Source organism: Elaeis guineensis, chromosome 7, assembly GCF_000442705.2.
Source record: "Elaeis guineensis isolate ETL-2024a chromosome 7, EG11, whole genome shotgun sequence".
Taxonomy (NCBI): Eukaryota; Viridiplantae; Streptophyta; class Magnoliopsida; order Arecales; family Arecaceae; genus Elaeis; species Elaeis guineensis.
The window spans coordinates 102,902,595-102,924,897 of NC_025999.2; the positions used below are offsets into that span (position 1 = coordinate 102,902,595).

The 22,303-nt window shown below is 37.6% G+C and overlaps 1 protein-coding gene across 6 annotated transcripts; it reads left to right on the plus strand.

Annotated features, from left to right (window-relative positions):
- Positions 1 to 2,727: 2,727 nt before the first annotated feature.
- On the plus strand, positions 2,728 to 22,028 carry LOC105047908 (protein GIGANTEA). Of its 6 annotated transcripts, none has more exons than XM_029265426.2 (16): positions 2,728 to 2,886; positions 3,196 to 3,330; positions 3,441 to 3,595; positions 6,328 to 6,399; positions 6,597 to 6,651; positions 6,767 to 6,909; positions 7,108 to 7,382; positions 9,286 to 9,344; positions 10,732 to 10,972; positions 11,052 to 11,202; positions 17,378 to 17,587; positions 17,776 to 19,311; positions 20,447 to 20,515; positions 20,613 to 20,831; positions 21,223 to 21,315; positions 21,400 to 22,028. In XM_029265426.2, the coding sequence occupies exons 3-16, from the start codon at positions 3,509 to 3,511 to the stop codon at positions 21,700 to 21,702; spliced, it is 3,513 nt and encodes a 1,170-aa protein (XP_029121259.1). In that variant the 5' UTR covers positions 2,728 to 2,886; positions 3,196 to 3,330; positions 3,441 to 3,508; the 3' UTR covers positions 21,703 to 22,028. The 6 variants fall into 6 exon arrangements, with proteins under 6 accessions (XP_029121259.1, XP_029121261.1, XP_010925341.1 ...); XM_029265428.2 differs by having other exon boundaries at positions 3,196 to 3,322; XM_010927039.4 differs by having other exon boundaries at positions 2,729 to 2,886; positions 3,162 to 3,330.
- Positions 22,029 to 22,303: the final 275 nt, after the last annotated feature.

Sequence of the window (22,303 nt, forward strand, 5' to 3'; positions counted from 1 at the left end):
TGAAGTGGTAGCTTCAATCCCTTTCAATTTCTCATCAAGTTTAAACCTAGAGGCACCTACCATTTTCATTACCAATCTCTTTACCCGGGTTCTTGGTGTTGATGCAGTTGTATCTTTTATAGTGGATATCTCCTCTCCTGTGTCTGGGATACACACCAATAGGCTCTATTTGCCTGTTTCAGATGAAGGAATATCATCTGCATCCGTTTGGTGCTCAACATATACCTCAACCATGTTAGCACCTTGCATTGAACCCAACATCTCCAATATGTCGGTATCACACTTTAATTCTCTCAAACCATTTTGTAATGTCTATCCTGGCATTAGGCAATAAAAGTAGGTACAATTTATGTACCCTAACTAGCTCACCATGTCTTCTATCTTTGTGATACTAAATTTATCTTTATCATAATTATCAAAGCATCGACTACTACCCTGACTGTAATGGTAGGTTTGATGGTATTTGAAAGATCCACCATGATGGATTTGTACGGTAAACAAGTCAGAGTCCATCCCTGCACAACAAACAAGGGACACGGCACACTAAAAAATGACTTAAACCTGCAAATGTATATAGCATATACAGATTATATAATGCTTTCAAATCGAGACTTAAATTATGCTCTAGCATAACCTTAAGCCAAACCAAGGCTTAAATTGAGTATCAATGAACAAGAGACACAGGACATTAAAAAATACTACTTGACTAAATTAAAACATTTCTGAAAAGAGAATGGCATTTACTGTGAAAGGCTTCCTGTGGATCCTATCTGTCATGCTTACGCATATCAAAAATAGGACCACAAAATATGCCAGGACAAAGGGACCACAAAAATCAGAGAAAAAACTCTAAAACTATCTATTTACAATCATAAAATCCTAAAACTATCGATCGGTCACAAAAGAGACATACATCAATAGAATAATCATTATAATCATGATTTTATATGAAAAATAATTTGCTAAGAAATGCATTACCCGCAAAAGAAGATGTAGGGCTCACCCATGACGAAAATAAGGTATTCAAGAGGAGCTCAATGCTCGTGCACGAGGAAGGAGACAATGCTTGACCAAAATGAAAAATAGGATGGAGGTCGTCGTCGAAATCTCGTCAGACAATAATCACTAGAAGTAAGGGATGCCAAAGGATGGATGTTGAAATAGGGAGGGTCGACATCGTAACTAATTTTGATGGGAGGGATGGGTATTTTCATCTTTTCGAAGAACAACATAATGGCGTTATCGCTCAAATGGACGGAAAGGCCACATTGAAATACTTCGATAATTTGAAAGGTATAATTGAGATGTTTTAAACTATAGAGGGTGTAAATGAAATTGAGATAAACTTGAGGAGGTGTCCGTATATTTTTTTTTAATTTTTTCTTTACTAAACCAATCAAGACTTAAAATACGTCAGGTGAGTGGGATTTGCTGACCGATTAATCGGGTAAACACCAAATGTTAAAGTAACAAGGAGACATGAACTTAAATTCCAAAATGCTATCTTGGTAGGAAAGCAAGGGCATGCTTCAACCCCTATGCTCCAAGGAAGAAGGAGATGATGATGGAAAAGAAAGAAAAGGGATTACCTCTGTTTTTGCAATTGTTTGCACAACTTGCTTTCATATTTATGGGTTAATTGACGAGGTAAGACATAAGCAATTTTAAGATGCCAGAGCGACTTACAATATTCTTGGATTTCAATGCATTAGGACTGGACATGCGCGGGTAAAACATATGTTGAGGCATTTTCTAATAGGATAAACCTGATATATGCAAAAATTTTAATGTAGTCACTTGATGTTACATATACAAGCAAAATATAGTTCCGCATAAAAAACTAATGAGCTTGATAAACAAGTGAATTAGATAGAATCTAATCATGCAAGTGCATTTTATAAAACTAACATATATGACAAAAAAAGAATATCCATAACTCTATAGAATTGCTAGATTAGAGGTGCAATCAGTTGAGCTCGAGCAACAAAATATGCGACTCAAAAATTTATAAATCTAATTATATATATACATTATAATAATATTATAATTTATTAATTTGAAATAAATAAAAAAATATTTTAATATTATTTTTTTTGTATAAGATTTGAATTCAAACTCGAGTATGGTTGATTTGATATTTTTAATTCTGATAAGTTGATTTTGAGTATTATTTTTTTAATTGAGTCAAATTTGAATTTGAATATTAAATTTTAATTGATCTCAAATCAAATTTAAAATCTAACTATTTAGAGTTGAAACGGAATCGGATATTTAGCTACTTCACTTGATTTGGCTTGGTCGTATTTCGAGTCTAGACTCGCTTGAAGCGTAACTATGTCTTGCCATGCACCTGTTGGAAATACCACGGGTCACATTTCTGGAAACCTTGGGCGTATAGCCCTATGTGATACACATCAGCAACAGCCAAGGTCCAATGATACATATAATTTAATCGACCGGGACTGCAATGGTTGGGCGCAGCCCCACCCTCCCTCCCACATTGCGTCCACTGCCGGAGTCCTTTCCATACGTTCTAGGGCATTTTCGTCATTTAGGATCCATCTTGTTTGCGTGGTATGTGGGTTGCCTAGCAATCAACATATATGCATGCATCGATGAGACGCATGGACCATTATACATGGCATGAGAGGGCCTTCGGATCTGCGAAAATATCAAGTGCCACGTAAGCAGGGCTATCAGCCTCCAGACCAGGACCAAGATTGGCGAAGTATCTAGCGCTCCCTCCACCCAAAAATAAAAGCAATAACTTCCTTAAAAATCTATTTTTCTCCCTCTTCCTTCCCCCAACTCCCCCTCCTTTTCATCCGAAGAAGCCAACAAGAACTCGTAATCCCTAGCTTCTTCCCCAAGGAACGATCGATCCAGGTACCATTCTTATTGTCTCTTCCCCCATTTTCTCTGCTTATTTTCTCTTCTTTTTTCTGTTTTGTCCGTGGAGTTCTTGGATTTGCCGTCCGATTTCTGCCAGATTTTTCAGTTCTTGTGGCATTTTTTGGATTTCTTTTCATGGACGAGTCGATGTGTTTCTTTATATTGCATGCTTGAATTTTTTTTTTCCGAACCTTTGATTCCCAGGAAAGTGAAGAAAATATTTTTTTTTCTTTTCTTTTTCCCCTCCCTGTTTCTCTTTTGTTACTCAGAGAATCGGAGATTGATTGATGTCTCTGAGATCAGTTCAGATGCTTCATAATCTTGTGTTGGAGATATAACTCCGGGAGGGCGGTTGATCGATGACCTGGAGAATATTTCTTTTTTGGTGGATTTAAAGAGAGTTGAGCTGGCCGAGGATTCTTGATTCGAGGTATTGAGGTCTGTTTCGATGAAAAACTGATGCTGTATTGGGTTTCCTTGGTTTGTATGGCGACGATGATCGGTCTTCTGTATGCTGTTTTAGTTACATGTGCTCTGGTTCTTGGCAGGAACGGTTTGCGCGATTGTACGAACGCTGCAAGGAGGGAGGGAGTCAAGTCTTCTCTAAGGAATTGGGATGTCTGTTTCTTATGAAAAGTGGATCGATGGGCTCCAGTTCTCGTCTCTGTTCTGGCCTCCTCCACAAGATGAACAGCAGAGGCAGGTATGGAGGATATTTTTATAAAGTCACTTGATGTTTATTTGATTTTTAGTAAATTCTTCTGCTTCTTCTTTTTCTTGTTTAAAAAAAATTTCACGTATTGATGTTTGAAGCCCTTCTGGATTTTTCTTTTAAACTCTGTTTCACGTCCATATATTTAGTATGGGTTTGGCATAAATCAATGTCTGTTCTGGTGAACCTTTCCCTTTTTGACAAGTGGAAATTATGGTGAAATTTTATTTTGTCAGCAAAGATTTCATATTTTCTTATTTATATTAAAGTATGCCAAGTTTTGGAGATTTTAACTTTCAAAGAGCTCTTCCAGGATTATACGTCAAGGGTTCTACAAAAGTAATAAGATATTATCACGAGTTGGATTTTTTTCTTCTTCTTTTTCTTTTTTTTTTTTTTTTTTTATGGTTCAATAATTAGTTTAACTGAGTTCCCTCCCAAGAAAACAAAGGTTAAGTTGAAAAATGTTTTGATGTGTCTAGTGTTGGCATGGAGAATTCCATGGAGGTGAGGGGAAACGTTCCCATCAGATAGGAACCAAAGGCAAAGAAAAAAATAAAAACAGATAAGATACCCCAAAAGTAACGGGTTATGGCTGGATATTTATGTTTATCTGTAAATATTAAGTGAACTATCTGGGAACTCTTGTTTGCTTGAGCCATGTTATAACACCGCTATCTTTAGTACCAGAGTTTTAGTATAACCTTGAAGCTTCCACTTAATTGCAACTAAGGCCCTTGTTTTACACTATGTACATGGGCATTTGGTTTTGGCCTTGGGGGAAAAAACCCTGTTTCAGGCTATGAGATGCTGAACAAAAACAAGTCGTAGACAATACTACAGAATGTGTTTACCTAGAGGGTTTTAGCATGCGACAGGTGGTAAAAACAGTCAATTGGTCATGGATCTAGATAAACTCTAATATTGCATATGTAAAAAAAATAATATTACAAATTCACTAAGATAAAAGTTTTTTTCCTTATTTTTGATGTAAGCAGTAACCCAGTATATTGTGAACAAACCAGGAACATGCAGGTTCATCGTGCCTTTCTCTGAGATGTTCTCAAAAGCAGACTAGCTGGCTTCTTTGTCAAGTCGAAAGATAGACTGGGAGGAGTCATCTTTAGGAATGTTCTTGAATGAATTTACTTCTAATTTCTATGTATGATGCTGGCATGTGGAAGCAACTTTCTGCTAGAAATTAGAGGAGCATTGATTTGTTGAGTTCACTTGCTTTTATGTAGGGTTTCATTTCTAAAATTAAATGTGTGCACTTAATAGGTTAGTCACATCCTAAATTATTTTGAATCCTTAGCTGGCATCTCTCTATATATAATGGGAAAGTCCTGGAGTCCAGCAAGCATGCTGGATTTTGATTTTTGAGGCCTTGTTCTAATGCATGTCCTGGGCTAATTTTAATATTCCAGATGCTTCTGTGCAGAAAGTCACTATCATAACTCACTATACTAGATTAAGCACGTGCATGGCACCTGCCAAATACTAAGATTGTGCAACCATGTGGCTGGGAACCAAATGTAGGGAGTTTGCCACTTCCCTAGGTTCATGTTACCGATAAATATGAGAAAGTGTCAAATAATCTTATATCTGATCTTTCCCCTCTTTGTTCTTTTTAAGTGCTTTCTTTTGTCTTCTTTTCACCTTGTCTTACTTTTATCCTCTCTTTGTATGTCTAATCTGTTGTTGTTATTGTAAATCATTCCTTCAAATGACCAATAGGTTATGCAGGTTGGAAATCAGAATTGTAGCTTTCAAGCCTTTTTCCTACAAATCAAGCACTATACTGATGATGGGATCTTGATTTATTAACACCTTTGCTAATCCAGATGCAATCGAAGTAAAATAAATCTGGTGCTTTATGCAACATATTTTTTTCTTGGTGCTAGGAAGGATAGGTCTCTTTTTCCCATTATTCTGTAAGGAAGTTAATGTGCTCATGTATACGGCAGTTATCATGGTTATTTTCTAATGCTTTGGAATTCTGAGTAGTTAATTTTAGTTATCATTACTCAATTATAAGAGGGAGGGCGGGTCTTGGTGCAAGTGTAAGGTTGCTTAATTGTCACTTGACCATTAGGTTTTCAAAAGATGAAAATAACCTCTCTGCACGTAGGGTAATGCCGCATGCATCTGGCTCTCCCTAGACCCGCCGGTGGCAATAGCCTCGTGCACTGAATGGCACACATTTTTTTTGCTTAACTATTTGGAGGCTTTTTTCCTTTTGATGAAAAAAAACAGATGGAAAATGTAGATATGTTTTTTCACTCGATCATGCCTTCCATAGGAAAATAATACTCTAGGAAAAAACTTCAAAAGTTTTATTATGAGTTAAGTCATCAATGTTAGTTCCATTTCTTTTTTCTCCATGGCTTTTGTATTATAAGCATCTAATTGACATGCACATTGTCCATTACCTAACTGACACAAACTCAAACATGCAAAGCTTCTTCGGGTTGTCATTTATGTTCATTTTTAAACATCATCTTTGGTTTGAGTTTCTTTAATTCTGCTAAAATATGAAGTTGTACTCCGAATTTATGATTTGGCATTAATTGGAGCAACATACGGTATCACTTGCTTTTAGAACAAATATCTACTCTTTTATAGCTATGCTTGCATATATTATTAGTCATGTCAAGCTGGCTCCTAAATTTTTCTCATTCTTTTTTCTCCAAAAGCTAATATGCTTTGTACTATTTTGTAAGGTGCAAATAATGGCCTATGTTGAATATTTTGGTCAGTTCACCTCGGAGCGATTCCCAGAAGATGTAGCTCAGGTATGGACCTATTGATTTTGTATGGGTGGTTGCCAACTGGCTAAACATGTTAGGAGAACTTGGCATGAGATGAACTGAAACAGTAATCATATGAACCATGAGCATTTCATCTGTATGGACTTTATATTGACAAAACATATATGTACATGAGTAGTATGGTGCATATCTTTACCTGCTTCTTTATTTTGTCTGTGCAGCTAATCCAGAATTACTATCCATATAAAGAAAAGCGCCTTTTGGATGAAGTATTGGGTACTGAAATTATACTTCAATCAATCAGCCATTATAACTTAGGCTGAAAATATTGCCTTTATTTCTGCGGTATTGAAACAACATACTGATCTTTGGGGTTTACTTTATATTTCAGCAATATTTGTTCTTCATCATCCAGAGCATGGCCATGCTATTGTCCATCCTATTCTTTCACGTATAATTGATGGGACATTGGTTTATGATAAGAATGATCCTCCATTTTGTTCCTTCATATATCTAGTCAGCCAAAATAATGAGGTAAGAAATCCTTGATTAGTTTTTATGTAGGTTTTCTATTTCAACAGCCTGATATATTTTGATGTAGACTCAATTTTTTAATTCCATGTGGTACCATTTTGGTTCTAAAATCATAACTTTTAAGTCCCAATTAACAAATTCAAGTGTTTGTTTTGTTCTATGTATGTTATGATCAATATTTGTTACTTCTAATTGCAGAAAGAGTATAACGAACAATGGGCTTTAGCATGTGCGGAAATTCTGCGGGTGCTCACTCACTATAATCGACCAATTTACAAGTCTGAGCATCATAGTAGTGAAGCGGACAGAAGCAGCAGTGGCAATCATGCCACTACAAGTGACTCCAATGAGGGAGAAGCTGCCAATTCACTTCTGCAGGAGCATGATCGGAAACCATTGCGGCCATTGTCTCCTTGGATTACAGATATCTTGCTTGCTGCACCTTTGGGCATCCGAAGTGATTATTTTCGATGGTGAGTAATTCCCTTTTTAAATTTATCTTTAGTCCTGTTCGATCATGTATAGTTAGATAACTCAGGAAAATTGCATGTCACAGAAATACCAAGGTATTTGCGGATTGTTTATACAAAAAACTGTCTTTCATAGAAGCATTTTATTTAAGAATGTTTATTCCATAACCTGCAAAATTTGCTGCAGAGAGTCTGCACTTCAGATATCCAGACAAAGCCTGGCAATTCCTTGTTATCCCTTCCTTGCTTTATAACAAATCGTAGAAGTGATTTTCTAAAATTTTTCTTCTGAGTTATTTATATTCATTTTCTTGTCTCCACATAGAAGCTTCCATTATGTAGGAAAATATAAATGTCCATGATAATGATGGAAGTTGCGCTACCTGATTCAGGAGCTGCTGTGGGAGCATGGAAGTGGAACTCATGAAAAGATTAGGGCAATCGTGTTTATTAGACCATGCTGCTATAAGATGATCTAACTTTATATATATGTATGTATATGTATGTATGTATGTGTGGGTGTATGGATATTGTGAGTATAATTATGTTTAGAACTTCAATATGTAATACCTTCTTCATTATCAAGCCATGAAAGATGTCAATATTAGAATAATAAATTTTCTTGTCTATATGTAGATTTATTAAATTTAATCTATCATGTTCACTCCTCTCATTGTTCTATTGAGTTCTTGTAAGCTGGGGGTAATTTGCATAAGGTGATGCAATTGAAGAATAGGCTGAAATAGTGTTATAGTCCTATAAACTTAGTCTATCTTTTAGGAGTTTGGACTTGTCAAGGGAGAATCAAAATCAGCAAGCCTTATTCTAATTATTTGGGCTGAAATGCATCCTTTTGTCGGTGCAAGTTATAAAATTGCTAGTTATCATGGCATTGTCAGAATTCCAATTCTTTTCCGTGATCCTACTTTGGCATGTGCTTCATACTATCTTAGTCTATTCTCCAATCAATATCTTTTGTCAAGGGATCGGACTTCCAACTTTATACTTAATACTAAGTTATGAAATACTAACCATAAAAATGGGTGGCCCAGTGCACAAGGCTTTCCCCATTGTGGGGTCTAGGATGGGTGAGACGCATGCAGCTTTACCCCCATGTCCATGCTTCGAACTTGGCCTTCAAGTCACAATGGGGCAAACTTACTGTTGCACCATGGTTCGCCCTCTTCGTACTTAATGCTAACCATATCCTTTCTAATTTTATAATACATTTATGATATTCCTATCGGTAGTGTTGCTATTAAATTAGTTTCCTTTATATCAAAGATATGCAGTGATTGTGCACCGAACAACGCAATGATCGCTTAAATTCCCACATGCCCTCTCTAGGTATTTCATCTTAATATAAAATGTACATGTTTCTGCATATCACCTAATTCTACTATGTATTGTATTTCGTGTATCGAAATTGTCATGTTGGTCATATCTCATGTCTATCAATTAGGATCACAGCCTTGTTCTCATTTTTGTTCCCACTATTGTTTTAGATTTCACAATATTTAGACCTTAACAATTGAAGTCTTTTTTTCTATTCAAAACAATAATCTGTTCCATGATCATCTCATCCATTGACTATATATCATCTGCAAGAGGCATACTTAAATGCTGATGGCTTTATAATATGAAAATATTATGTTTAGGTGAAACAACTATTTTAATCCAATTTTCATTTTGTTCTTGCTGGATATTAAGAGAGGAAAGGCAGGCATCATGCCTCAATAAAACTTTTGAGTTAAGTTATACTGCACCCAACCAGCCAATAGATATTTCTTTATTCGACAATTATGAGCATTGGCCATTGTCTCCTATCAGACTATTGGCACTGCATTAATTATAAATATGGGATGATGTGCTTATCCTGACCATTGAATAATGCCTGTGAAATTAGGTGCGGCGGTGTGATGGGCAAATATGCAGCTGGTGGAGAACTAAAGCCTCCAACAACTGGTTAGTGAATATTTTCTGTAAATATCTTTGATTTGTTTTGTATATTTCAAATGGCACTTTTTTGGAGTCTAATTCAATTTAAGATCATTAGCAATCTCTCATTTCTTTAATTATGAAAAGCATTATATAAACAAATACACTATTTTAATTCTTCAATTGTATGTTAAGAATTTAAACCCAGGAAGGCTGAATGGGGACCTGTCTGGGAGCAAATTCAGTTGTGAAATTATTGTTGAAGCATAAAATGATATCCTACAAAAGCAAAGGTCTACAGGGAAATATTGATTTTAAGAGCGGACTTAATTCATGGATGTATCTTTCTCCATGATAAGTGCTTTTGGTGGTTCTATTCAAATAAATCATGAGACATTTTTTGGAGAATGACCATGTTTAAGAAATACTCCTTTTTACTTTGCTTGAGTAGAGCAAGACTCTGAAACAGGTGTGACCAACTAGATGATTCCTGCTGCTAAAAGCAGAATAGGGCATCAGGGTTTGTGAAATTTGAACGTGAGAGCATATAAGCAAAATATCTGGCAAGTGGAGGTTTAACAAACCTAAATAAAATTTTAATTAGGCTAGCAAGGCAACAAATAGAAGGACAGGTGTCAGAGGCGAGGGCAGTAAGTTGAATTTCAATATCCAGCAAGCTCTAATGCAGTTCAATTGGGTCCATTGGCATAACCATTCTCTAACAGAAAAAAAAAGCCTTCAGATTTTTGGCATCAGTCTCAATGATGAATGATTGGACTAATGGATTCAGCTTGCTCCAACAAGTGAAGCTTATAGTAGAGACTGAAATTGCTTTCCATAGTGATGCATTGAAGGGTTCCAGATAATTGCTTGATGTATTATATTCCTCTGTGCAACATGTAACTTACATTAGATTTTTATCCTGCATGACAATCTCTTATTCATACACACAGAGTGTGTGTACATAAGCATCCTTCTCAACAAAAATATGTATGCATAAGCATTGATCTGAAAGTTGAACCAATGCTTCAGTAGCTTTTTTAGATAGTTGCTTTCAGTTAATCTTGTCACTCTTTGTGTGAAAATAAAACATAAATGACAGAATTAATTTGACCAAAATGTGTAATACTTTTGATACTCTGCAATGTCCTTTATAACAAATCCAAGCACACCTTTAGAGCACCCCCTTTTTTTCTTTTTTGTTTTGCTAGCTTGATATGAAAGCCCTCTTTATATGCTTGTCCTTTTGGTAGTTGTTGCTTTTATCCGGAAGCTGATTAGTTAAGTTGACTTTTGCTTTTGTCATATTAATACAAGTTAAGTTGAGAGACTTATCTTTCCATTTTTTACCTTGTGCTGAACTTGCGCATGTGGTTTAGAACTAATGATCATTCCATTTTTTTGCCTGTGCTAGCTTGTAGTCGTGGATCTGGGAAACATCCTCAACTTATGCCATCCACTCCTCGATGGGCTGTTGCTAATGGAGCTGGAGTCATATTGAGTGTTTGTGATGAGGAAGTAGCTCGCTATGAAACTGCTAATTTAACAGCAGCTGCTGTTCCTGCACTTTTGCTCCCTCCTCCCACGACTCCATTAGATGAGCATCTAGTTGCAGGGCTGCCTGCTCTTGAGCCGTATGCTCGTTTATTTCATAGGTGCATATTTGAACCTCAAACTAATTTTCATGTTATCATGTTTGAAAATTTTTTATATAGCTGAAAATTTTTGAGTCAGGTACTATGCAATTGCCACTCCAAGTGCTACACAGAGGCTGCTTCTTGGACTCCTTGAGGCACCACCCTCATGGGCTCCAGATGCACTCGATGCTGCTGTACAACTTGTTGAACTCCTCAGAGCAGCTGAGGACTATGCAACTGGCATGAGGGTAGGTCTAGAACTATGAAAATTAAGCCATCCCTATGTGAAATGATGCTGTTTAATGGTGTATCTATCCAGTAATTCTGTCCTTCACACAGTTATTCCTTTTTGTCACTTATATGCAAAATTTAATAGTAAATTTGCTGGTTTTACTCCATTCAATATATGTTTGTACATGCTTAATTACTTGTAAATATTACTGTTTAAGTTAGTGTTTCTTTCAAGTGAAACATGGCATAATGAACAAGACTGCACTTGTCTTTACTTCTAGAGATTCACCATTTGTGACCAGATGCACCACATAATTTAAGCAGCTAAAAAATTCCTTTCCACTTGTACTATAGTTTGGTGAGTAAGGCTTATACCATCGTAATTGTTCGGGTCTTAAATCATTTTGGCATAAATGCACATGGGAAGATGTATGCTAATAACTAGCAATTGTGGTCTCCTTAGATGTGTTGTATCTTTCCTTAAGTATGTGAAGCATAAAATGTGTAATCAGATTTCTTTTAGAGAGACTGTGGTACAAATATATGAATTATACATTCTTGTATTCTTCTGATACCACTTATTGGAGAACTTGTTCATTGTAACTGCCTTACCAAAATGTAATGTGTTTTTTGCTGTATTTACAATGATGCCTCAAGTTTCACTGTACAAGAGCTCAAATATGTGCTCAGGACTATTACATGAGAATCGAGAGAAGTTTGTGCAGGACTCAGCCTCTTTGCATTATCTCTACTGTTAAATTTGACCATTGCACTAGGACAAATGCAATGGTACCTTTGCCAGCTTCAGTGAACTAGGCCATTGCCAAAATCTGGTATGCAGTCATGGGCCAATGGCCATTGACTGCCAGAATTGAGCCAAATTGAAGGTTCTTTTACACCTGAGGAGCTTGATTCTGCAGTTCCATTCCCCTTTCTTCCTTGATATGTGCTGGATTGACTATTATTTTCACCCACTGGTGAACAATGACCATGGGCACTTCTCCAGCTTGTTTGACATTTTCTAGGCTTACTTTGTTTTTCCACCTTTTGAAAATAGTCTTGCACTCTGTCAACTTCCTCTCACCTCATTGTCTGTCCACTTTTGAAGGAGGCTCAACAGCCCCTTGTTTCCCCTTCTTTTAATGTTTCTGGAAAATACTATTACATACTTCATCTTTCTTTGGGCTGTTTTCATCAAACTGCTTTCGTTTTTTAATAATTTTGTCACCTTTTTAACCCTTTGAGAATTTTGTCTCTATTTGAGATATTTCTCTGTTATCGTTGTTTTTTCCTTAGGAAATCATGTGGCAAAGCTGATTTGAAAGGAACAAAATTTGTTTGGGGAAAGCCCAGATATTCAACTTTAAAATTTCTGCCAGTGGTTGGCGACCTTCTTGCACATTTTGTTCTTACCATTCTTCAATCTAGTGGCTACTGCTTCTCTCAATGCCAGTGACTATCTGCCTTTGACATTTAGCTCATTAGTGCAAGCATCTGGATGTTAGTTTATTACCTTGTGCACCCATCTTCTTTGACCCAATGTATCGGTCTATGTATTTGATCTAGATACAAATTTGTGGGAGAAGTATTTTTCTTCACCTATTGCATTTCCATTAACAATTAACTACCTCTCTTTGACCTTCTTGGGCTATGTTAATGTCTCCGATCTAGGTACAAATTTGTGACAGAGAAGACCACCTATAGCATTTCTGACTGCCTATCTTTGACCTTGTTGCACATTCTGGTCATGTCGCGACTCACTCTAATGACTACTTCTGGAGTAGTGTGACTATTTGCCTTGTGCACCATCTTCTTACGTGTCGCTTATGGGTCCATCTTGTTGTTTGGGATCTAGAGCCATTTCCAAGTAAGTTGAAGTATTTACTTGTATTTAATGACAAAGTTTGTCTCTCCATTTGTCCTGAACTCGCCAATTTTTGGATAGCTTAGAAGATTTCAGATTGTTTGTCCTGCCTTTTTATACAATTGAGGTGGGTTTGTGAGGAGTTATTTCATTTTGTATTACAGGTTGAGCATTTGATTCGAGTTCTGTGCTCTAATGTTCAAACACCAGCATGAGCTCTGACATGGGGACAGTCTTTCTTTATGCAGCCAAAGTATAGCACAGGTGCCATGATCACTAATGGCTTTACCCTAAATTCAAGCTTCTTCAGGGACAACTGTTTCACAGTCATCCTCAATTGCATTTGGAGTTGGCCATATTTGAACTGGCAGATGAAACCCATTTGTATTCTTGCATCGCATCAAGGACCCCTTATCGCTGGCTTTTGTACATTACTAGTCAGTGCTTCTAGGTTCTACATTTCCCACACTTGTGGAGGTTGTCTGGTTGCACCGCATACTATTTATGGGCATTTATTTTAGTATGGTTTGAAGGAGCAGTCTATGTGGCTGCATATGCTTATGCAGCTCTTCACCATTCTACATAGGTTCTGTGCTGCATTTGCATTTAAAAGTCAAGTTGCGTGGTGGGCACCCTAGTGGCCTGCATAAGCCCAAGCCCTAGATATGCAGCCCTAACAACCGTATAAATTTTTTTTCCTGAGTTTTTATTGAGCTATTTCTAAATTTCTATTCTATTTTCTAACTGTAAATCTATTTATCTTTTAACTTTTTTCAAATATGATCTCCATAGGCACGTGCTTAAGTAGCTGCATACCATCTAGGTGCTATGTGAGAAGTACCTTGACTGCTTGCATACCATGGTTGCTTTTTGAATGATTGACTTTTGGAGATTTGATCCCTGTATCATGATTCATGACACTCAGAATATGACCTAGATTAGGGTAGTCCAATTACCATGAGCAGACAAAGCACATCTAGATTAATTGCTTGTTGGTTTTGTCGTCATACTACATCTTCCTTCCATACATATCATCTGCAAAGCATCTTATGGGCTTTTCATGAAGACCCATAATAGTGTACATTTGGTAATTTCTTAGGAAACTCTTGGGTTGTTGATTTGCAGTAGGTTTGAAGAAGAGTATTAGAGATATATAAGTTGCTGTATAGATTATTCATTATTTTGCTTGCACTATACTCAACATATATATGATTGTACACAATATATACATAATACATGTATGATTAACTGGTTTTGCAACCCGACCTTATTCTTTCTCGAGTTTTAGGATGTGAACTAATGTGAGTACTGCGAAGCAGTTTTTGCCAAGGCATGGTTTGAGTATTTGTATATGCTAAAGCATATTGCACCATATCAATGAGGAATCAATACTTGGGACACCTCTGTGCTGATTGTTAGGACCAGAAGTTGTACCATATTGACATTGTATTGGTTGGCTACTAGTACAGGTACTGAAATTGGTACTTGAAACCTTGTGCCTAGGTAACTGAACATTTGCATCTATTTGAGTACATAATTTCTAGTTCTACCTATGTTCCTAAATCATAACCATGTTCTCATTGTTTGGTGTTGACTTGATGAATGTTCATGAACATAAAACATTATCCTAATAGTGCCATGAATATTTTATTTCCTTCTTAAGTATTTATTCCTACCAAGGTTGGTTGTACTGGTACTGGGATTCATAATAGTTGTGGGTGGTATGGTACTAGTACTGTGCTATTCTAGTCCATTTTGGATGATTTTTTTTTTTTTTGAATTTTGAATTGAAGTTAGCATATAGTTGCTTACTTTAGTTCAAAATTCAAAAATTAAAAAAAAATAGAATTCCAAACATTAAAAAAAAAGAGTGCCAACACTAGAAGAGCGAAAGAGGAAGGGGAGAGGGAGAAAAGGAGAGGGGGTGGGGGGTAGAGAAAGGGAGAGGGAAGGAGGGAGGAACAGGTGGGCAAGGCAAATCCTGATCCAAACCCGACCTAGAGAGAGAGAGAGGGAAGGAGGAATAGGGTGGAAGGGAGTGACTTATTGGAGGCGGTGAAGGTTGGACCATTGCGAGTGGCCGAGCAGGTGGGTGGATTGGGGGGGGGGGGGGTAGGTTGTGTTTGCGAGCGGGGCATTTCGCAAGCAGCGAGGGGCCTCTCTCGGATATTTCGAGCCACAGGATGGCAAAGAATAGAGGCCGAACCATGTTAGATAGCCCGGAGAGGGGTAATATAGGTGAACCAGCTCTCTTTCATTTTAAAGACCTAAGCCGTGCCTGTTGCCAACTTATGCAATTTGGGACGTCCTAAGCCAGCTGGTTCAGCATAGCTCGGCATCATTGATTCCTACCAAGGTTTCATCTTTTCTAGAAATCCTACTCACAACTTCCATCCATTTTTCATTTTTTTTAGAATTTTCCCTCTTCATTTATGAGCCATCAAGGTATCAAGCCAAAGCCTAGACTTTTAGTTTCATCATTGCCACCTCCAATCTTACTAAAACCATCTTACCTGATTCTCAAATAGTTATTTTTGCAATGTCTGACCTTAAATAGAAATGTCTTTTCATGGCATATCACAGATCCACCTTAACATTCTTAGCTTTGTAGAACTCATCATATGTTCATGAACTGTCCTTATTCTCCATTCCCCAACATTTCAACTCATGCAATATCATTGGCCTTACTATGTTGAAAATGATATTCTTTTCGGTCTTAAAGTTGCATCACAAGGTTGGATGACCTGCAAGGAAAAATAAATCCCACTAATAGGGCCAATACCCCAATGTATAAGCTTATAATTGCCATCTGAAGTACTGACTCATAGTATCTTAAACATAATTTTAATTACCCTTGCCCTCCTCCCTCCTCAAACTCATGATAAATTAATCAGCAAGATCTTTGACAATAGGTACAAAAACTGCATGGTTGTCCAAGTGTATATAAAAAATTCCATGAACTATTCTAGCTTGTTGTAGAGAAATGAGGACAATGATACAGGAAGGCTGGATGAAGTGGCAATTTTTCTAAATATTTTTTTGTTTTGCAAATAAAAAGAATTGCTAGTGATGTGTACGATTTTGTTGAACTTAAATAACTCAACAAGACAAACAATATTATGAAGGTAAAAAGGCCACAAGGGGGGCGTCATGTAGACTACTAAAGATTACCATGAACAAGTACATTCTTCAATATAGATAGAATAGAGACCAGCTAGGTAGCATACGTACAAAAAATAGAAGCAAAGACCAAAGCATAAACGCATTCATCGTGGCCAAGGACAAAAACATAGCTACTACTTTTTTGACTGAATTCAAGAACGATGCTTAGGGATGTAAAATGAGATGAATGTTGGTCCAACGCTCACTAATGAGGGCAGTCCTGAGAATGGGGAACACGGCTGAAGCATTTCTAGATGGCTCTGGGAGGGTCTTGATGACCTCCAAGTTCAAGAACAAAATCCAGAGTTGTAAACTGATGATTTTGCCCCTCGCTAGATGGAAGTTGATCCAGTGCTCTTATCATGGCATCCCACCCTTAGAGAAGGTAGACCATGTTTGTGAGAATGACACCAAGGATGTTGGATTATTATTGGCTCTCCAATTATCGCAATGATCCTTGGCTTACTTGAAAGTCTGAAACAATGTCTAAATTGTAGGTAATCTCCCATCCATAAGCAATCTTCACTAAAGAGTTGCATCTAGCCTGATTTGACTTATAGAGCTGACTTGGTCTCCTCCAAGCCTTCATTTCAGGTAAAAATCATCTGAGATTTACTGAGATTTAAGTGGTTAAATTGACATGAAAATTCATTGTTTCTGGATTGCAATAATTAAAGTGACAAAAGCTAACAACCCTGTTCAGAATGCTCATTATATGATAATACACTTTAGATTGTTGCCCTTATATAAAGAATGACAATCTGCCCACCGAACATCTATTGTGTAATAGGTTAACAACTATGTTTTGCAAATGGAAATCATAAGTGCTTGCATATCTTCTTTATATATGATTGGTGGGAAACTTCCCATTCTCCAAAGATTGTTGCTACCTCTTTACGTTTGTTCTAATTTGGTGTTAATTGGCCAGTATGGTGTGCAGCGGCTACATGAGTTTTGATATACAATATTCCTAAGTTCTGTTTTTTATATATAAATACAGTTAATATACAAATTTTCCTGTCATTTTATCTTGTTTATGGTTTGCTGTCCAACAAGTTGCATCCTGTACCGCAAGAAAAAGTGGCATCAGTGTAGCTGATTAAGCAATGAAGCATTTCTTAATGCACAGTATGTAGTTGTTGACTTCCTTGTTTTTCATGTGGTAGCTTCCAAGATATTGGATGCATTTGCATTTCCTGCGTGCAATTGGCACTGCAATGTCCACGAGAGCCGGTATTGCTGCAGATGCTGCAGCTGCTTTACTTTTCCGCATACTCTCACAGCCTGCGTTGCTTTTTCCTCCACTGAAGCATGCTGAAGGGGCTGCAGTCCAGCATGAACCCCTAGGTGGCTACCTATCATCCTATAAAAAACAGGTAACTTCAGACCTTAAGAGCCGACGATTTGTTCTATGAACAATATCATATTTTTGAATTATTGGCCACCATGATTTATTGGTCCTGTCTGTCCAAACTCAGCTTTAAGAATACATAGACTCCATTAGCTAGGTCATGTTGCTTGCTTTGTGACTCACATCCATTCCTGCTGATTGAAATTGGATCAGCTAGAAGTTCCTGCTTCTGAAGCCACTGTTGAGGCAACTGCACAAGGAATTGCTTCTATGTTATGTGCCCATGGTCCTGATGTCGAATGGAGAATATGTACCATATGGGAAGCTGCATATGGCCTGCTTCCTCTGAGTTCCTCAGCTGTTGATCTGCCTGAGATGGTGGTTGCAACCCCATTGCAACCTCCTACCTTGTCTTGGAATTTGTACTTGCCCCTTCAAAAAGTCTTGGAGTATCTGCCACGTGGAAGCCCATCTGAAGCATGCCTCATGAGGATCTTTGTGGCTACTGTAGAAGCTGTACTGCGAAGAACCTTTCCACCAGAAACCTCCGGTGATCAACAAAGAAAGACAAGAGCTCATGGCAGTATGTGGTTTACAACTAAGAATCTGGCTATTGCTGAGCTTCATACGATGATTCATTCACTATTTCTGGAATCTTGTGCATCTGTGGATCTTGCCTCCCGCCTACTTTTTGTGGTACTTACGGTTTGTGTCAGTCATGAAGCTTTGCCCAATGGAAGTAAAAGACCAACAGGTTGTGGTAGACTTTTCCCTGACGAGAACTTTGAGGAGCCACAGACAGTTAATGGGAAAACATCTACAAGAAACAGAAACAAGAAAAAACAAGGTCCTGTTGCAACATTTGATTCTTATGTTCTGGCTGCTGTATGTGCTTTGGCTTGTGAACTTCAGCTGTTCCCTTTGGTTTCAAAAAATGGTGCATATTCAGATTCTAAAAATTCTCCAAAGATGGCAAAAACAGTAAAAAATGGTGTGAATAACGAGTTACAGAATAGTATTTTTTCTGCAGTTGATCACACTCGTAGAATCCTCAGTATTTTGGAAGCCCTTTTCTCGTTGAAGCCATCATCTGTTGGTACATCATGGAGTTGTAGTTCCAATGAGATAGTGGCTGCAGCTATGGTTGCTGCTCATGTTTCTGAGTTATTTGGACGATCCAAAGCCTGCATGAATGCTCTCTCTGTTCTGATGCGATGCAAGTGGGACACTGAGATTTCTGCAAGGGCATCTTCACTTTATCATCTTATTGACATACATGGAAAAATTGTTGCCTCCATAGTTGACAAGGCAGAACCCATTGAGGCACACTTGGTGCGTGCACCAGTACGGAAAGATGATCCAGTGCAGTTCAGTGGTAGAGGACAATCCAGTTCTGCAAGTAGTAGCATCTCTGAGTTAGAGGACCCTACATCATCAGAGTCTAAGAGTAGTTCTTCAGGAACATTCCTAACATGTCAAAAAGACATTAGATTAAATGATGTTATTGTAAACACGGCAGGGAAAAATATAGCAAGTCTGCCAGTGGATGCATCAGACTTGGCAAACTTTCTTACAATGGATCGAAATGGAGGACATAACCATGGCGCACAAACTCTGCTAAGATCTGTTTTTGCAGAGAAACAGGAATTATGTTTCTCTGTTGTTTCATTATTATGGCAAAAGTTAATTGCAGCACCAGAAACACAAATGACTGCAGAAAGTACATCCGCCCATCAAGGTTGGAGACAGGTATATTCTTTCCTAGTTAAGAAACCATGGTCGTCTGATATAATGAAGATTAAGATGGTAGGACTGGAAGACTTACACTGAAAGCGGAAAATATAGCAAAAATTTAGAAAATTCAGAACCACTGTACTTGTACTGCTTGTTCTAGTAGTTATTGTCTTGTGCTTTTTTGTCTTAATATGCTGCACTAATCTCTTCAGTCCTCCTATAGCACTGATCTTTCACTGCCTAATGCTCTGTATCTAAAAGGCTTCTATCCTATAATCAATATCACTTAGTTGTCTGAGTTTTCCAGTAACTTCTGTTTTAACTTTTCATGCTCCCATGATTTTTTTAAACCAATCCAATGCTTTGTGTCTTTAACTGCTTTATGCTTTGCATGTTTCACTGCTTAATAATGTAGAAACTTCAGCATTATGGTCCCCAGTCATTTGGGAAATCCATCAATAGTGCTAGTGTTGTCTTGTATTAAATTCTGAGAGTTTCATGATGTACACGAGCTATATCGTTGTGATGCTTTGCATGTGGAGCTCATCTGGTCTTAACATCTTGTCTCTAACTCAAGCAATACTCTCCCTTCTCACAATCCATCATATTCTAATAATAATAATAATAGGAATCCGGTTATTCATTAGCAATGAAGGTGCATGGGATTAGATGTCACTTTTCATCCACCACTTCATCTATTTTCTTCCCCTTTAAGTCATGTATATTGTGTGGATTTTTCATCTATTGTGGCAAACTGTTGGTTTATGCAGTATCATTTGTTCGAGGGATTTCTTAGGGCAATTCATATTATAGTTGTCCTATATTGTAGAATAATGTGCTTGCATCATGCCATGTAATTGTGTGTATTTGGATGTTTCTCCTTTGAAAAAAAAATAGCTGCTTGCAACCAATCCAACTAGAATTTGTCCAGTTAAAGTAGTATTACTATCTTCATTAGATTCATAGAGACGAAAAATAAAGAACAGTGTTCCAAATCCAAGTCAGTAAGAAGTTACCAAAATGAATTTCCATTTTCACATATAGTGCAGAATTAATGAACTAAATCTCTCTCTATCTGCTCACGAACTATTGTGTTTGCTTAGACCATTCATAAGAAGAGTCAGACTGACCATCTTTTCCATTATTATAGGTAGTAGATGCCCTTTGCAATGTTGTTTCAGCATCACCAACAAAAGCATCAACCGCTATTGTTCTCCAGGTCCAAGATTCGTTTAACTTCGTATTCTTAGCCAGTAGATTAGTTAGATTGTTTAGCCCTGTTGTCAGCCCCCATTTTACTTGTGTGTTCTTGACAGGCGGAAAAGGATTTGCAGCCCTGGATTGCAAGGGATGATGAACAAGGTCAGAGAATGTGGAGAATCAACCAGAGAATTGTAAAGTTGATTGTTGAACTTCTGAGAAATCATGATAGCCCAGAAGCACTAGTAATTATGACAAGGGCTCCAGATCTTCTTCTTCGGGCTACAGATGGAATGCTTGTTGATGGTGAAGCATGCACTTTGCCCCAGTTAGAGGTAACATCTGAACAAACCAATTTTTCAACAAAAAGATGAAAAACAAATTCTTTATACTAAACATGTTGTGGTACAACAATGGATGGTTGTGATTATGTGGTGTTCCAATTGTCAAGCCCTGACTTTCAGGTGTCAATTTTCTACTGATACATGATATTGTTCAGAAGAGACACCATCCGTAAAATTATGGATATATCGAGTCTCTCTTTAGTTTTTTGATTTTCCCATTAAAATCTTTTTTTGTTAAGTATACATTTGACTGATTTCTAATGCCTCAAGTACGTGTTTCTGTATGCCTGCATTCTTGAATTACATCATAGACATGGATTACGTCACTTTCTGACTGTCATGATTCTTATTTGTGCAAACACATCTATGCAAACACAAGCAGCTTTTGGAAGTAACAGCTAGAGCAGTTCAACTAGTTGAGGACTGGGGAGAATCAGGCTTGGCAGTCACAGATGGCCTCTCAAATCTGCTGAAGGTAATTATCTCACTCATTCCAATTAGCCTGCATTTGTAGGTTTGCGCTATTAAGCAATATGATTCACATTCGATGTATATGCAGTTTCGTCTGTCAGCCACAATCCGTTGCCTTTCTCATTCGAGTGCGCATGTGCGTGCTCTCAGCACATCAGTTCTTCGAGCTATAATGCATGGCAACCCAACCAAGTCCACTACCTTTATGCATGGGGATAGGCAGGGCCTCTATGATCCCTCTTACCGAAGCTTGAGCGCCGGCGTCATCAACTGGTATTCAGACATTGAGAAGTGCATAAAATGGGAAGCTCACAGCAGGCGTGCAACTGGGTTGACGCTTGCTTTCCTTGATGCTGCTGCCAAGGAATTAGGCTGCCCTCTTACCTGTTGAGATCTCTATGTGGATCTGTAGCACTCACTATCACAGTGGTGTGCTGCAGGTCTGAAAACAATAGATTGCTGAGGTATTTGGTAGCTGAGTTCGCATGCTACCATCATCTCTCATATTTGGATGATGAAACTTAACAAATTGTTAACCATCATTGGCTTTTTTTAACTTGTTGGTTTGGAGAATGTTGGTACGCACAAATGGTCATAGTTTTCTCATTTGTAGATGCTGAGCAACACGTTTTCATCATTGTAGTATGCATGAAAAGTTGCTGAACACTGAAGAATGAACCGGTTTTTATTTTATAATAGAACTGTACTTTTTAGTCATATTTGCATCAAAAAAAAAAAAAGGGACCAGGTGGACTGGTGGAGGTTAATGCTAGTCTACACCGGATGATCACAATTTGGTTTTGTAATTGATGGAGCACTAATTCTATTTGCACGACATTGAACACCTGGTTAAGGAAAAACTTAGATACCGCAAACTGTATCAGAAAATTGTTTCTGAGACAGTATTGCCAGATCGATCGGTTGACATTCCCCTAGGCGCTAATTCTTCTGGGCTGGATAACAAGGATTCCTCTCCTCGCAGCCTTCTATTC

Coding starts and splice junctions, on each gene's coding strand:
- LOC105047908 (XM_029265426.2), top strand. CDS start 3,509: ATGTCTGTTTCTTATGAAAAGTGGATCGATGGGCTCCAGTTCTCGTCT. Junction 10,973..11,051: donor TATGCTCGTTTATTTCATAG/GTGCATATTTGA, acceptor TTTTTGAGTCAG/GTACTATGCAATTGCCACTC. Junction 11,203..17,377: donor ACTATGCAACTGGCATGAGG/GTAGGTCTAGAA, acceptor TTCATGTGGTAG/CTTCCAAGATATTGGATGCA.